General features: G+C 50.0%; 3 protein-coding genes across 3 annotated transcripts; 2 read left to right on the top strand and 1 right to left on the bottom strand.

Moving 5' to 3' along the window:
• The first annotated feature begins 62 nt into the window (after nt 1-62).
• Nucleotides 63-4,736, top strand: C9orf78 (C9orf78 homolog). The gene is made up of 9 exons (XM_415471.8): nt 63-170; nt 515-574; nt 1,196-1,247; nt 1,441-1,511; nt 1,697-1,774; nt 2,215-2,412; nt 2,924-3,060; nt 3,843-3,941; nt 4,333-4,736. Exons 1-9 carry the CDS (start codon nt 88-90, stop codon nt 4,422-4,424), a joined length of 870 nt encoding a protein of 289 aa, XP_415471.1. The 5' UTR covers nt 63-87; the 3' UTR covers nt 4,425-4,736.
• Nucleotides 4,737-5,235: 499 nt separating this feature from the next.
• On the top strand, nt 5,236-8,881 carry TOR1A (torsin family 1 member A). Its single transcript, NM_001030687.2, has 5 exons — nt 5,236-5,465; nt 5,563-5,828; nt 6,456-6,631; nt 6,723-6,850; nt 7,495-8,881. The coding sequence occupies exons 1-5, from the start codon at nt 5,252-5,254 to the stop codon at nt 7,743-7,745; spliced, it is 1,035 nt and encodes a 344-aa protein (NP_001025858.2). The 5' UTR covers nt 5,236-5,251; the 3' UTR covers nt 7,746-8,881.
• Nucleotides 8,882-10,216: 1,335 nt separating this feature from the next.
• Nucleotides 10,217-15,237, bottom strand: TOR1B (torsin family 1 member B). Its single transcript, NM_001389682.2, has 5 exons — nt 15,038-15,237; nt 14,701-14,966; nt 13,266-13,441; nt 12,490-12,617; nt 10,217-12,184 (listed from the first exon to the last, which is right to left on the bottom strand). Exons 1-5 carry the CDS (start codon nt 15,216-15,218, stop codon nt 11,919-11,921), a joined length of 1,017 nt encoding a protein of 338 aa, NP_001376611.1. The 5' UTR covers nt 15,219-15,237; the 3' UTR covers nt 10,217-11,918.

Below are 15,237 nucleotides of genomic sequence, written 5' to 3'. Positions count from 1 at the left end.
CCGAGTGCCAGGCCGCGGGAACGGCGTCGTCGCGCAGCAGTGACGCCATCATCTCGCGACGCGAGCGAGAGGAGTTCGGCTCGAGCGATGGCGGCCTCCAGGGCCTTCCGGCGGCGCAGGGAGGAACCCGAGGAGGACGAGGAGGACGAGCAGCTGGCCGAGGAGGTCAGGTGAGCCCGGGGGATGCGGCCCGCGGGGGCGGTAGGCCGGGAGTAGCCCTGCTGTGTGCCTCCCCTGCTCTGTGTCCTGCGTTCCTTCCTCGGCTGAGGGAAGCTGTGCGAGAGCGACGCAGCCCGGCAGGTGCTGTGTGTGCTTCTGCTTTAATGGGTAGATTGCTTAAGGACGGTAAAAGAGGAGATACCTACTTAATCTCCGACCAGAAAAGTTGGCACTGATGTGTAGAAACGTAGGTCAAAACCAGCGTCGAAGATTTGGTGTTAACTGCAGGAAATCAAACCAAGTGAGTTAAGGGAAACGGAGTGCTGAGGGCACTGGTTTGGGTTTTTTTCTTCAGGTTAAAACTCGAGGAAGCCAAAGAAGTGCAGAGCCTCAGGAAGAGACCCAACGGGGTGAGGTAAGGGCTGCGCGGTGTGTTCTGTCTGGCCCTGTCGTGCAGCTGCAATTCCTCTGTCGGCGCCCATCTGCTTTATGTAGACAGAGCTCCGTGTCCTCCGTGTGCCAAAGGTGTGTTTGTGGCAGAGGAGTTTGTGTGAAAGGCTGAGGGCGGAGCGGGCGGTGAGTCGGGGGCAGGAATGTGGTGCCAGCCCGTAAAGGCTGTGCTGTGTGCTATGCAAAAAAAGACTGCGATTGGAATTTGTCATGAGATGTATTTAGTCAGATTGCTTCCGTACTGTGCATGTGGCAGAGCAGTAGGTTTACTTTGGGCCCTTTCATATCTTCTCTCTCGTATAGCATCACTGATCAGCTGATGCAGCAGTTGAAACATGCACCAGCTTCGTTCCTTGCTTTGGTGACTCACTGTAAGGCACTAAAATCTCTCTGCCCAAACCTCTCATCTTCCCAAAACATTGATAGTTCCTCTACCCGTAGGGAAGGATTAGGAAGATCGGCAATTTAGTGTTAATAAAAGTGTTTGAGAGCTTCTGCTTGATCTAGAGAAGGATAAAGAAAGACAGCATTGTTGGTAACGCATTTCCTTCTACTGAATTTTGTTTCTTTCTCTATGGCTAATTAGTGCTGCAGCTCTGCTTGTGGGAGAGAAGTTGCAAGAAGAAGCAACGCTTGTGGTAAGGGCTCGATATTCTCATCACTTTATTGCTAAGATGTAATGATGTGAAAACTTCGCTGTGCTCCAGTTGATCGCTGTAGGACTCTGCTTCTCACAGCCTAATGCTTTGTCTCCACTTTTATTCAGATTTTGAAGACTAGCATTAAACTAAAGGGGAGCTTCAGGGTTTTGTGTGTTATCTTTCATTACAGGATGACCCATTTAAGATAAAATCTGGGGGGATGGTGGACATGAAGAAACTGAAAGAACGAGGCAAGGACAGGTGGGTGCATATGAGTTCTGAAGATCTTTCCCTGGACTAGAAGTAAGTCACAGCTAGCGATAAATTAACCAAAAAATGTACTGCTTTGAGGAATTTAATATATTGCAGTTTCACTGGCTGCTGCTACCCCAGCTTGTCAAATTAGTTAGACAAAAAACAACTGTGACAGTGTGGTTTTCGTTTAGGATTAATGAAGAGGAAGATCTGAACTTGGGAACTTCGTTCTCAGCTGAAACCAACAGGCGGGATGAGGATGCTGACATGTAAGTTGAGCTGCATAGTGTCTGTGATGCTGAATTCTGGGTTGGGTGTCCTCTCAGTTTGTTTATTTATTTATTTTATCTTGGATACTGAATGTCTCAGAACAACTTCTTGATTCTCACCTGCTTTTTCACCTTCTGGCTGCCAGACTTCAGAAGGTATTTCCATGCACAGAGTTGGGAGGTGCCAGTCAGCCAGCCAGTGGGGTAGCATTAAATACCAGCAGCAGCCTTCCCTGATGGTTATGGAAGAACTTGGAAGACCTTGATCAGAGTTGCAAATATCTTGTTTTATGCTCTTGATGTTAGCTGACTGCTTTTGGAGAGATTATTCATTTCTCTCTCTTAGCCACTGGGAGAGTGATGCAGCTGTGTTCAGCAATTAGGACTGAGTATAGAAAACAGAACTAAATACCACATGTCCCTCATGGACTGTTCTTTAGGATGAAGTACATTGAGACAGAGCTGAAGAAGAGAAAAGGAATTGTGGAGAATGAAGAACAGAAGGTGAAGCTTAAGAACGCTGAGGACTCTCTGTATGAGCTGCCAGAGAACATCCGTGTCTCCTCGGCCAAGAAGACTGAAGAGATGCTGTCCAACCAGATGCTGAGTGGCATTCCTGAAGTGGACCTGGGAATTGAGTATGTTGTTCACAAATCTGTTAGCTATGGCCTGAATTACAGGGATGAGCACTGTGATTGGAAGCTGCTGATGAGCAGAGCACTGATGTGGCTGCATTCTGCAACCCCCCTTTGGCTCTGTGATGGGATTCCGTCTTGGTCTGGGTTAGTGGGGTGTTTAGCACTGAGTGTTAAATTAAACACAGCAATAGGATTCCAGTGCAGCATGATAGCATGTCCTCTGGGAAGAGGCACTTACATTTTTGTTACTGCAGTCAACAGCTCTCTGGAGTTTATCAGTGTATGTCGTGCACTGAAATAGGATGTGTGAAAGATGCTTCACTTTTACCTTTTAAACCAACCATTCAAGCATCAAAGTTTCTATAGCACTGCAGCTTCTCAAAAAATGTATACCAAATACAATATGAGCACTATTACTACATGCAAATCCATTTGGTTTGAACAACTTGTTACTTGCCTGCTACTCTTCTCAAATATGAATGAGGGTTTTTTTTCTTCGTTTTTCTTCTAGTGCAAAAATAAAAAACATAATCTCAACTGAAGAGGCCAAGGCCAAGCTGCTGGCAGAGCAGCAGAACAAAAAGAAAGACAGCGAAACTTCCTTTGTTCCCACAAACATGGCTGTTAACTATGTCCAGCACAACAGATGTAAGTCTCACGCGGCTGTCCTGACCCAAGTATGACCTGCCCCTCTGCTAGAGGAAAGCAGTCAGCTGAGATGGAGTCTGTGCAGGAGAAATTAGTCCACGTATCAACACTAGCAGCTGTCTGGTTTCTTTCACTGGGATGTGTGTATTGGCCCCATCTGGTTTGCCTGTTGGTTTTTTTTGTTGGTTTTTTTTTTTCCCAATCCATCAGCAGAGAGAAGGACTTATTACTTATGACCTAACTTTCTGCTCTTGAACTCCCAGTTGACAGCTCCTCATAAATTTCAAGATTTTTTTGCTTTAAGTTATGTCTTAAACGTGTGCTGGAAGTGTCTGCCTCATCTGTGGTTATAAATGATGGGTTATAATTGAGAGAATCCATTTTGCGGGCTGCCAAAGCAGACAGGTGGTCAAGCAGACATAGATCTTACTAGACAGGAGATAGGAGTTAATTTCCGGGAGAGCCTCTCATAGCACAGCCATCTGGAGGAAAGGCAGCCTTCTGCTGTGTCTGACCACACCTACAGGGGTGATTTGGTGTCAGGTTTGTGTGTTCTGAAGGAAATGAAGAATTTTTGGATGGCTTCTGATGAAACAGTGCCTCTGAAACTTGGTGTATCCCATCTTGCATGTATTGATTATCCATAGAAACTAATTACTAGAACACTTGTCGTGAGGTTCTGCCGTTTCTCCTAAAGATGAGTCATAGGAAGTGCCGTAGAAATACATCTATATGAAGAATGCAACTCAGAAATCCTCTATCTGATGTTTTCCTTCCCTCAGTTTATCACGAGGAGCTAAATGCACCGGTGAGAAGGAATAAAGAAGAGCCAAAGCCCCGTCCGCTGAGAGTGGGGGATACAGAGAGGCCAGAACCTGAGCGTAAGTTCCTCATGTGAAATGTCTTAAGGGAAGGTACTGGAGCATGTTAGGGTCTCATACAGAGATGTTGCTCTCTTTGTGCGAGGTCCCACGAGAGGCCAGCTGGATGCAGGATTGTTTGGGGGTACCTCTAGGTGGAGCAGCAAAGGTCACAACCAAGGTGCATTAACCAAGGTGCATTAACCAAGGTGCATTAACCAAGCTGCCTGACAGGGGTTTGCTGAAAGCTGGGATGGCAAGGGAAGCGAGGTTAAGGAGCTGAAGGGCAACCTTTCATATAGCAAGGGTCTGCAGTTGTGTGGCTTCACAGCAGGAGTTCACAAGGTTAGAGTTAAAGAAATGTAATCGAAAGGAGGTCTGGAAATGCGATGACCCTCTCTTTCTTCTAAAGGTTCTCCTCCAAACCGCAAACGTCCACCCAACGAAAAGGCAACTGACGATTATCACTATGAGAAGTTCAAGAAGATGAACCGGCGGTACTGATGGGGCTGTGCTGAGGGCCTGCGGAGGCGCTCCTTCTGTCTGCCTCTCTCATGGAGCATTTTGTGTCAGTAAATTGCCCTGAAATGGAGGAGGGGAGCATCGCTGCCTCCCCGTGTGGGTGTCGTCTGCAGAGCTTTTCTTGTGGTCTCGTGGTCCGTCCGTTTGCGGGTGATTGTGAAGTCTGGTCGGTAAAATCTTGTATATAACTTATTTTCTGCTATAAAGCCTATTTTGTGATAACATCAGCTTTCACGGCGAGTGTTTTTTTTTTTAGTGGGAAGACGGACGTGCCGTTATGAATTCTCTCTCCTTCTTAAAAAGTATGGAGGAAAAACAAGTGATGTATCCTTTACAGGCAGCAGCACCTCGTGAGGGGGGGGAGCTGAAAGGGAGGAGCTGCGTTGTTCCCGAGGCTTTTGCTGGGCAGAGCTCTGCGCTGGGCCTCACGGGGGGGGTCGGGGGGTGACGTGAGGGAGCCTGAAGGCAGGAGGTGGGACTTAATAAAGGTGTTTGTAAGGCATCGTAACAGACGTGTTATTCTTTCTGGAACCGTGGAGGGCCCCGGCGCCCTGCGGGCACGGCAGCACACGCTGCGGGGCTGCCGGAGGGGCCCACATCGCTCGTTTGATCCCTCTTTTCTTTCGACTGAAGGCGCCACGTTTGGTACCGCGGTATTGGCGCAGGCGGACGTCTGTCACCCAACTGCACCCCTCGGGCCCCGCCCAACATGGCCGCCCCCAGCCCCGCCTCTGCCCGGGTTCAAGATGGCGGCGGCGGAAGCGGCGCTGCGGGACGGAAGCGGCGGATCGGAAGCGGCCGGGCCGGCCATGAAGCCGTGGCGGGGAGCGCGGCGGGCGGCTCTGGGCCTGGCGCTGCTGCTGCTCCTCGCGCCGCCAGCGCGGGCCGTGGAACCCATCAGCCTGGGGCTGGCGATCGCCGGGGCCGCCGCCTCGGCCCTTACCGGCATCATCTCGTACCCGCGGCTCTACTGCTACTTTAGGGAGTGCTGCCTCCAGCGGCACGAGCAGCGCGTCGCCGCCGGTACGGGCCGGGCCGGGCCGGGGGAGCGGGGAGGGTGTGGGCGGCCGGGATGGGGCCGGGGTTCTGCCCGCCGCTAACGGCTCCGTGTGCTCCACAGCGCTGCAGGAGAGCCTGGACAGACGGCTGTTCGGGCAGCACCTGGTCAGCAAGGTGGTGGTCAGGGCCGTGCGGGGCTTCCTCAGCAACGCCCAGGCCAAGAAGCCGCTGGCGCTGTCCCTGCACGGCTGGACGGGCACCGGCAAGAACTTCGTCAGCAAAATCATCGCCGAGAGCATCTATAAGAGGGGGCTGAAGAGTAACTACGTCCATCAGTTCGTGGCTACGCTGCATTTCCCTCACGCTCACAGCATCAACCTCTACAAGGTAAAGGTGGTGGGAGGGCAGTGGCACTGATGGGGGCTGCGATGGATCGTTAGGGTTGGAAATGGCCTCGAAGATCTTAAGTGAGAGGACCTCATAATGCAGCAGAGCATTCGTTTGTGTGCTGTATTTTAAGGCCTCATCGTTGTGCTCCTTTAATTTCTGAGCGACTCAAAATGAGGGCTGAGGACTGAATTCTGCTGCCTGTTCCAGTGACTGCAGGTGGGGTTTCACAGAGTGAGTCGCACAGTGTGGTTTTGATGGGGGATGCTGGACCAAAGCGCTGCCAAAAGCTCTCAGTGTGCTTCACAAGGCTCTGCTCCGTGCTGCTGTTCCCCCTGGTACTCAGCCTTTGTCCCGATGTGCAGCCTTTCCTTTTTGATGTGGTTGCAGGAATATCTTTCTCTTGAGAGTTCGTGCACGTCTCATCCTGTCTCTGGGTGTCCTCATTTTTGAGAACCAACACGGCATTCTAAGTTTTACGTTCAGCTTTTAGCCATCTTTTAGTCCAGAAGCGAAGCTACCGAAATAATGCAATTGAAAGGAGTACAAAACTCAGGAAGCACAGTTCCTGTTTGCTGGCTTTTCAACACAAACTCTTTCAGCCTCTCCTGTTTTTATGCTACTCAGGACCAATTGCAGTCATGGATTCGGGGAAACGTGAGCATCTGCCCCAGGTCAATCTTCATATTTGATGAAATGGATAAAATGCACGCAGGACTCATTGATGCCATCAAGCCATTTCTGGACTATTATGAGCTTCTGGATGGAGTGTCGTACCGACAAGCCATCTTCATATTCCTCAGGTAAGGAGCAACTCCTTGGGCTTGCTGTCCTGGGCACGCAGGGCCTTTTAAAACTACCTTCAGCTACAACCTTTGTTTTCTCTTTTCTTAGCAACGCCGGAGCTGAAAAGATAACAGAAGTGGCACTCGATTTCTGGAGAAACGGGAAGGAGAGGGAAGATATACAGCTCACAGACATGCAGAACGCGCTGTCTGTGTCTGTCTTCAATAACAGAAATAGTGAGTAAAGCTTTTGAGGCAGTCAGAGTCCCATAAAAATGTCAGTCAGCCATCACTGCACGCACTCTATTTCACAGTAATGGTTTCTGCTTTATGTGGTCTTCAGTTTTTGGCCTCTGGAGCCGCAGAGCAATTTGTGGCCAATGGGACAGCTCATGTGATGAATTAGAGCTAGGACACCTGTGTGCACCTTGTTTGATGGCTGTGGGTTACATTCGTTAGGGGAATTCTGTCCTGTGTATTTGTTGATGTACTCATGTACTAAAGAGAAGGCATACAAAATAAATATAAGGCCGGATGCAAGCTCTCGGGGAAAAAAAGGAGCAGGACAAGCTGGTCTATGAGAGCTGATAGCAGAAAAAATAGGATCTTCTCTAGGTGAGAGAGGTGAGGCTGTGAGAACAGCATCTGGGGAGCAGGGCTTAAATGCAGTCATTCAGAAGAGATCCAACAGACCGTGTTTGTGTGGCTGAGAGGATGCAGAAGGTATGAGACTAGGCTTCATTTTAGACTGACTTGTGCTTTGCAGGGCCCTAAAAACACAGATGGATTCTCCCTAGTTTGTTGCAGGGGCTGTGATATTCACCCCCTGGCAGCGTTTAACTGGAGGAGCAGTAACAAAGCTCTTCTCTTTCCTTTTGTAGGTGGATTTTGGCACAGCACCTTGATTGATAGAAATCTCATTGACTACTTTGTTCCCTTCCTGCCTCTGGAATACAAACATGTGAAAATGTGTGTCAGGGTTGAGATCGAATCCCGTGGCTACGCTGTGGATGAAGACATTTTAACCAGAGTAGCAGATGAGATGACCTACTTCCCCCGAGAGGAGAGGATTTATTCAGATAAAGGATGCAAAACTGTGGATGCAAAGCTGGATTATTACTATGACTTATAAGGCTTTCTTGCTGCAACCTGTAAAGAAGCGAATTTAACTTAATCATGAAGTGGAGAACCCGGGACATTTCATTTGTAAGCACTTCTTAAAGGAAGGAACGTTGTTTTAATTGGTATGTAAAGAAGCAGCAGCACCTCTGCATTTTTATTCTGTCACTACTCATGGCTCCCAGCACGGCAGCCTCATGCCATCAAGGTAAGGAAGAGCTGCATTGTGAACTGAGGGCTCTGACGGTGCTGAAGACTTCTCCCACGTGGTGTGGGTCAGCAGAACCCCAGGGCAGGCTGTGGGTACGGATGGTGGGACTGAGGGTATGAGCAAATTGCAATCATTGCTTGGGTTCCTGTGGGTGGCGTCTGGGCAATACAGAGAATCATGATGGAAGTCCCTGTTTGTGAAAGCCTTCCCTGGGCTCGTGTTGGGAGCATTTCTGGAGCATTTCTCTAATGGCATTACGAGCAGATGTGTGTTTCCTCAGCCAGCTTGGCTCCAGCAAGAAGAAGGGCAGATTCTGTAATTAATATATATGGATGTATATTGGTATTGCACATCATTGGAAAGAATATCTTTCTCAAAATAGCCACATAAACTGGTTTTCTTTGAGTCAAAGTTAAGAATATGAAACTCTTTGGTGTCAATAGTGTTCAGTAGGAGGACTTAATGTTTATAGAGAGAGATGAGTTGAAAATCCCTGGCTGTCTCATCACTGGGGTTGGTCCCAGTTTTGGGTTATTTCTTCTATGGATGAAGTTGCCTGCCATGTGCTCTCCCAGGTGTGATCTGCCTAGGAGGAGAGCAGTGTGCTTTGTGCCTGGTGAGCTGGCTGCAGGGAAAGGCTGGGACTTAATGGGAAACGAGTGCAGGTTGATTTTTACACCCAGGAACTGGAAAAGAGGTTTCTCCTTCCCTATGTAAAGAATTCAGAAGGCAGCTTGCAGGGTTTTCCCTTTTTCCTGTCCTCCCAATGCTGTCTGCCTTTGAGGTTTGGGATGAAAACGGATCCAAATGCATATGGAAAAGCTGTGAAATGCATCACCTGAAGTTACTGCGGTGTGTCAGACTTCTTTCTGAATGTGAGCACTGCAGAGCCTTTTGCATTCCAGTTTCTATTCACAATAAATTCTTCCCATCAGAAACGTGTTCCCAAGCTGCCTCCTGCTGTTCTTTGCATTGCGTTCCAATGTTAACTTCTTAGCCCTTATTGAGAAAGAGCATGCAGTGTGTCTGGCTGAAGCCAGGTGAGTGGAGCACCCACGTGTTCAGAAGCAGCATCATGAAGTTTTCCCCATGAAGAAATTAACAAAGAAAGAGCTGTTAAGATTTCAACATGGCAGTTGTGCTCTGAAGTTGTGTAATACGCCAATTAGCTTATCAGTCCTAGAATTGGTCAGCAAACACATGCTCTGAACTCAGCTACTTATCTTTCCTTGGCTTTATGATCACAGAAAATGACGAGTTAATGGAAAAAAGCAGACATGGAAACGATAAACTTTTACTACTGTCTGGTACCTTCGCATCAACAGAAGCAGCACTGGGGCTCTGCCAGCCTTCAATGTGTTCTTAGTTCTGCTTTATGTGCTACTGCAGCATCAGTGGGAGCGTATTGTATCACAGCCCTGCGTGCTTCGGGGTGGATGGGAGCTTCCTCCAGAGGATGCAGGAGTGATGTTCAGAGGGGGAGTCTGCTTCCCACAAATCTCTTATCCAAAACCACAGAGCTGTCTGGGCACAGAACCCACTGCCATCAGCTCCTTCTGATCCTGCAGTTATTCCTCCCCTTTAGAGTGCATGCTTTCAAACAGAGCTTCTGACCGAAGGATACTTTGGGCTGTTCTTTATTAATGTGCCACCCGAGATGGGAGCAGACAGCAGCAGGAGAAATGTCAAACTGGGGGAAAGGTCTGAGCCTGACAGAAACGGTGCCTTGACCCGGTGAGAGCAGCTGAGCTGTCCCCAAGACTGCATTCTGTTTGCTCTTACCAAAGTCCAACACAAGCAGCTGCTGCTTCAGTTAAACCTCCTCCAGGGAAAGTTCCCAGATCTCATGCTGTGCTTGCAAAGAGAGACTTTATGGTTAAAATGCAGTGCTTTCTTAGGATCTTTCTCTTACTATCTGTCTGTCTTAGGTTATCTTTTTCCCTTGCTAGGAGGCAGCCTGGCCCTTAGGGATGCATCTGCCTGACCCTGGGCTGCACACATGGCAGGAGATGTTCTCAACTGTAGAGCAGAACCTTTAAGGCTTTTCTGGAGCTGGTTCTTAGACCCAAGCCTACTGAGCTGTATTACTGAACTTCTTACTGTGTTCTCAGACAGCTCAGCCTGCTTTAATATCAACAAGCTACTGAGTAGGCTTACCTAACAATTACGTGTTTAAGAGTAAAGGAAGCTCAGCAGAAAGCTCTTCAGGGCAGCTGGTTGAAAGCTGCATGCAGCACGACTTTTCTACAGCTCCAAATGATTGAGGCAAGAGAGAGAAATGACTGAAGGTTTATTACTGCAGTGCGGTGGTAACAGTTAGTGTTGAAGTAACAGAAAGTGGTGAGAACATTTACACTTCCATATAGGTCGGTTAATAAGCACAACATTGCATATGGAAAGCTGCAGTCCAATGTCTCAAGGTTAATGGCTAGCTAGCATTTGGCTCCAGAGATTGCATCAGCACCACCAGTTTGCCAACATTTGACAAACTCCACGTGGAGCTGTAAAAGGTAATTGACACTTGTAAGTTAGAGCTGAACATTAATGCTAAGCTCTCTGCTATCATTTCCATTGACACAGCAACGGTGAGAGCTGGAGCTTTGGCATCACCTCTGTGATGGAGTCGATGCTGTGGTTCAAAAATAGCCCACACCCTCAAAACAGTACAAGAAAACCAATCAATGAAATTCTAGGCACTTCTGTCTTGCACCACTGTGCGTGATCCATCAGTGATGGGTGGATGGTGGAAGAGTTAAAGCTACAACAGCCTTCCAAAGCCCAGCCTGACCTGGTGGGGGAAGGCTCAGCCTTTCCCACCTTCCTCAGACCTTGTTTAGTGATAAAAGCTACAATAAATACACACTCATCACTCAGCGAGGTATGGGCTTAGTGGTGGCTGAAGCCCTTTCCCATACTCCCTTCTCTGTGGTTCTCCAGCATTGCATTTTTGTTGCTTAAAGTTCAGTATAAAAATACGCTATTAAAAATAACTTCAGCCACAACGGTGTCTCATAAGCAGGGCAAGGGGAGGAGTGCCCACTCCTCAGCTGCGGGGACTGCTGAAGACCTCACAGCCTTCAGGCCCAGGAGCCCACGCTGTGACAGTCAGATCCTTGTGGGCAACTTCTTTCTGCCTGAGCAATGGAACTGAACTGCCGTGCTGTAAGTCAGCCCCTCCCCACGTGTCCCTGTGCTGAGGAAGGCAGGCAGCCCGGAGTCACCGTGCAAATTCACTTTACCCCCTTAGAAAAATAGTGGAAGAAAAAAAGTCACGATTCCTTTTTCCCCAAAGAAGCGGAGCAATAATTACATTCTCCCCTTTCTCCATCATTTAACAACAGCTCTCCCTGAGCTCATCTCAGCTTTCCATATTACTATAGCAGGAGACATGATACGATGCAAGTCAGACAAGAACCATAACACTGCCACTCAGTCCCTAAATAGCTGAAAGCTCACGTGTAGAAGCCACAACAGCATCAGTGTGCTGTGAAGATGGGAGCCTCCCAGCAACCACCTTCTGACTGCAACGCACCGAGGTGTGTGCCCTTGCTGACACTACCACAGGTCTGATCACGCTATAAATCCTTTCGATTCACTGTCTCACAAGCTACAGCCTCTCTGTACAACTGCCTGCAAGAGTTCCTCTGCTGTAGGTCTGTGCAAAGGGCAGTGAAGGATTTAACAATCCTAGCACTTAAAGGAGTAAATCAGGAGAGCTGTATCCAGTACCACGGGTGTCACGCTCACAAGTCTTCTCATAGGTTAAAAAAATGGGGGCAATATTTGGATACCAGCCAGTTTAGAGATGAACAGTGGGATTTTATGTTAAAAAACAAAAGCTTAAAAGCCCACACCACTCACTCTAAGATCTTCACCACATTCCCTGCAATAGTAAAAAAAAAAAATAATAAAGCTTAAGTGCAAATAGACAAGTTTCCAAAGGCTCTGAAAGTGCTTTGGAGAGGTGAAGGGTCATCAGTCCATGGCTTTTGCAATGTCTTCGTGGATGTCCAGCTTGGCCTGTACAGTCTTGCAGCCTTTATCGGAGTAGATCCTTGCTTCTTTTGGGAAGTATGTCATTTCATCTGCCACTGCCTCAACAACCTTCTCATCGACTTCGTGCCCACGGGCGATCATCTCAGCCCGCACACACATCTTCACGTGCTTGTGCTCCAGGGGCAGGAAGGGAACAAAGTAGTCAATGAGGTTCCTGTCGATGAGGCTGCTGTGCCACAGTCCACCTGCAGGAGTTGAAGGAAGGAAAAAGATAAAGGAAGGGCATTCTCTCAACTTGGGTAGGCTCTGCAGACCAGACTGGATTCACAAGGAGGTTTATCTACCCGTGAGTAGCTTCTGTAATGAAAACTTCCCTGGGAGGAGATGACACTGAAGTGGAAGAACCAAAGGGCCTGGTGGTGGGGCACTGAGGAAGGTGGGGGTCAAAAAAAGCAGTGCAGAGCCAGGGTAGGTGAGGTGCAGATTGCTCAGATTAACCCTGTGGTGTGAAGTAAAGCAATTCCTCATTTTCTAGTGGAAAGTGACTTACTGTTCTTGTTATTGAAGACTCCCACAGACAGCATGGGCTCAAGGTCTTTCAGCTGAATATCTTCCCTGCGCTTCCCACTGGTCCAGAAGTCAAGAGCTGCTTTATTAATTAAGTCACCACCAGCATTGCTGTTCATAAAAGAAACATTTACAGCAGTGAGCAGACACAATTAAGCCAGCATCTCTTTTCAGCTGGTCACGTGAGCTGGGAATCTTGAAATCAAACAAGTTACTGAAACAGAAAGCTGTAAGCCAAACTTAGCACCCTCCCAGGCAGACCGGTGCCCAGCCAGCCTCTCACAGCTCCTCACCTTGGAAGCTGCTACCCCCAGTTTTCTTTCTCTACCCCAGTTTTTATTGCTGAGCATGACATTGTGGGGTGTGACACATTCCCCATGCCAGCCCAGTTCAGCTCTCCTGGCTGTGCCCACTCCCAGCCTTGCCTTTTGCCCAGCCCCCAACCGGAGGAAAACAAAGAAATCCTTGAGGCTGTGCAAACAACAGCCAAACATCGGGGTGTTATCAGTGCTGCTTTAGCCACAAATGCAAAACACAGGCACCAGACAGGCTGCCCTGGAGATCTTTAACTCCATCCCAGCCATACCCACTGCACCCATCCCAAAGAACTTCCCCAGAATTGGAGCTCTCACGCAAGCTGTGCTCTGGGCTGGTCCCATAAGTTCTCATATATCTCTTCTGCTGTACTCTGAATGAAGCCCCATACGAACACCATTAGCATCATAAATACAGAGTAGTTTTCAAAGAGATGCCACCGACCTGAGGAAGATGAAGATGGCTTTCCTGTAGGACACCCCGTCAACCTGCTCATAGTAGTCCAAGAAGGGCTTGATGGCATCAATGAGGCCCTGATGCATTTTGTCCATCTCATCGAAAATGAAGACTGAGTGTGCACAGGCGCTGACATTGCCCCGAATCCAGTTCTGCAGTTGCTCCTGAAACAAGGTGAGAAATGCTGGAAGATGAGGGCGTACCACGAGGTGGTCACAGGGAGTCCAGAGACCCCCCTCAGCTGCCCCCATCCCTCCTCATTGGTTGTGTCCTTCTTCCCAAAGAGAAGACCATAAACACTGCAATCGATCCCTTGGATGTGGCACTGAATGTAAAGGTGAATTCTTTCCCTGCTCACAAATCAAACTTCCTCATTCCTTCTCCTTAGTGCACGGATAAGATGATGAGCTCTGGCTACAACGGTTTGTCTGTTTGCTTTAAGTCAACGTTTCCTCTTTCATACAGAAACCACACCTACGACTGCATCCATTCAAACACTGGAATGTGAAGATGAGAAATCCCCAGGTTGGAGGAATGCCACGTGAAAACTCTCCCATCTACACTTCCATGGCACAGTGCAGTAGGGCTGAGCAGCAGCCAGCACTCCATGGCCACTTGTTCCTAAAGGATGCACAGAGAATATGGAGTTAGTGGATCAGAGAGGTTGGGAAGGACCTCAGAGCCCTTGTCCAGAGGAGGGCACTGAGATGGTCAGAGGGCTGAGCACCTCTCCTAGGAAGAAAGGTTGAGGGAATTGGACTTGTTCAGCTTGGAGAAGAGAAGACTGTGGGGAGACCTCATTGCGGCCTTCCAGTACTTGAAGGGAGCATATCAACAGGAGGGGGAACGGCTGTTTGCAAGAGTGGATGGTGACAGGGCAAGGGGGAATGGTTTTAAACTGAGACAGGGGAGGTTTAGGTTGGATATGAGGAGGCAGTTTTTCCCCCAGAGGGTGGTGACGCACTGAACAGGTTGCCCAAGGAGGCTGTGGATGCCCCATCCCTGCAGGCATTGAAGGCCAGGCTGGATGTGGCTCTGGGCAGCCTGGGCTGCTGGTTGGCGACCCTGCACATAGCAGGGGGTTGGAACTGATGAGCACTGTGGGCCTTTTCAACATAGGCCATTCTGTGGCTCTATGTGGCAGCGGGCTGGGAACTCAACGGCTCCTGAGGTGATCGCACCTCAGCTCTCATCGCTCAGCCCAGCACAGCACTGCACGGCGCGTGGACATCGGCAGCTCCGATCCCTCCGTGCTGTGCACAGGAAAAGCAAAGCCTCGAGGCCTTCAGCAACCGCACCGCCGGCACCGCCGCAACCACAGCACGGCGGGGGAGGGCGGCTGAGCCACCGCAGCGCGAACCCAACGGCGCTCCCTTCCCTCCCCCCCTTCCCCGCAGTACAACCGCGGCCGCCCCGCTCTCACCTGGTACAGCGGCACGCGCTGCGGGTGCGGGAAGTGCAGCGTGGCCAGGAAGAGGTGCACGAATTTACTGCGCAGCCCGGCGGGGTGCACGTGCCGCGCCAGCAGCTGGCTCAGGAAGTTCTTCCCGGTGCCGGCCCAGCCGTGCAGCGACAGCGTCAGCGGCTTCTTGGGGCTGGGGTTGTTGCTGAAGCCCGTCACCGCCCGCAGCACCACCTCCTTGGCCAGGTGCTGCCCGAACAGCCTGCCGTCCAGCTGCTCCCGCAGCGCTGCGGGGAAACGCAGTCAGCGCCGAGCCCTCCGCGCCCCGCAACCCGCGCCCCTCCCCGCTCCCCGGTACCGGTGGCGTTGAGGCGGTGCCCGGCGCCGGGGCAGCACTCCACGTAGCTGCAGTAGAAGCTGGGATGGGACAGGTAACCGGTGAGCGCCGAGGCCACGCCGATGGCCAACCCCACGCTGAGCGGCTCCAGCGCCGCCAGCCCCGGCAGCAGCAGCCACAGCAGCACGGCCGCCCGCGGCATGGCGCCTCCGAACGGCCCC

This window comes from Gallus gallus, chromosome 17 (assembly GCF_016699485.2).
Source record: "Gallus gallus isolate bGalGal1 chromosome 17, bGalGal1.mat.broiler.GRCg7b, whole genome shotgun sequence".
Classification (NCBI taxonomy): Eukaryota; Metazoa; Chordata; class Aves; order Galliformes; family Phasianidae; genus Gallus; species Gallus gallus.
This window is presented reverse-complemented; position numbering and strand designations above follow the sequence as displayed.

Excerpts from the sequence above, each read along its gene's own strand:
- C9orf78 (XM_415471.8), top strand. The coding sequence starts at position 88 with ATGGCGGCCTCCAGGGCCTTCCGGCGGCGCAGGGAGGAACCCGAGGAG. Across the intron at positions 1,248-1,440 it reads AAGAAGAAGCAACGCTTGTG|GATGACCCATTTAAGATAAA; the intron begins GTAAGGGCTCGA and ends CTTTCATTACAG. Across the intron at positions 1,512-1,696 it reads AAAGAACGAGGCAAGGACAG|GATTAATGAAGAGGAAGATC; the intron begins GTGGGTGCATAT and ends GTTTTCGTTTAG.
- TOR1A (NM_001030687.2), top strand. The coding sequence starts at position 5,252 with ATGAAGCCGTGGCGGGGAGCGCGGCGGGCGGCTCTGGGCCTGGCGCTG. Across the intron at positions 5,829-6,455 it reads ACAGCATCAACCTCTACAAG|GACCAATTGCAGTCATGGAT; the intron begins GTAAAGGTGGTG and ends TATGCTACTCAG. Across the intron at positions 6,632-6,722 it reads GCCATCTTCATATTCCTCAG|CAACGCCGGAGCTGAAAAGA; the intron begins GTAAGGAGCAAC and ends CTCTTTTCTTAG.
- TOR1B (NM_001389682.2), bottom strand. The coding sequence starts at position 15,218 with ATGCCGCGGGCGGCCGTGCTGCTGTGGCTGCTGCTGCCGGGGCTGGCG. Across the intron at positions 14,967-15,037 it reads GCACCGCCTCAACGCCACCG|CGCTGCGGGAGCAGCTGGAC; the intron begins GTACCGGGGAGC and ends GTTTCCCCGCAG. Across the intron at positions 12,185-12,489 it reads AGTCTTCAATAACAAGAACA|GTGGACTGTGGCACAGCAGC; the intron begins GTAAGTCACTTT and ends CAACTCCTGCAG.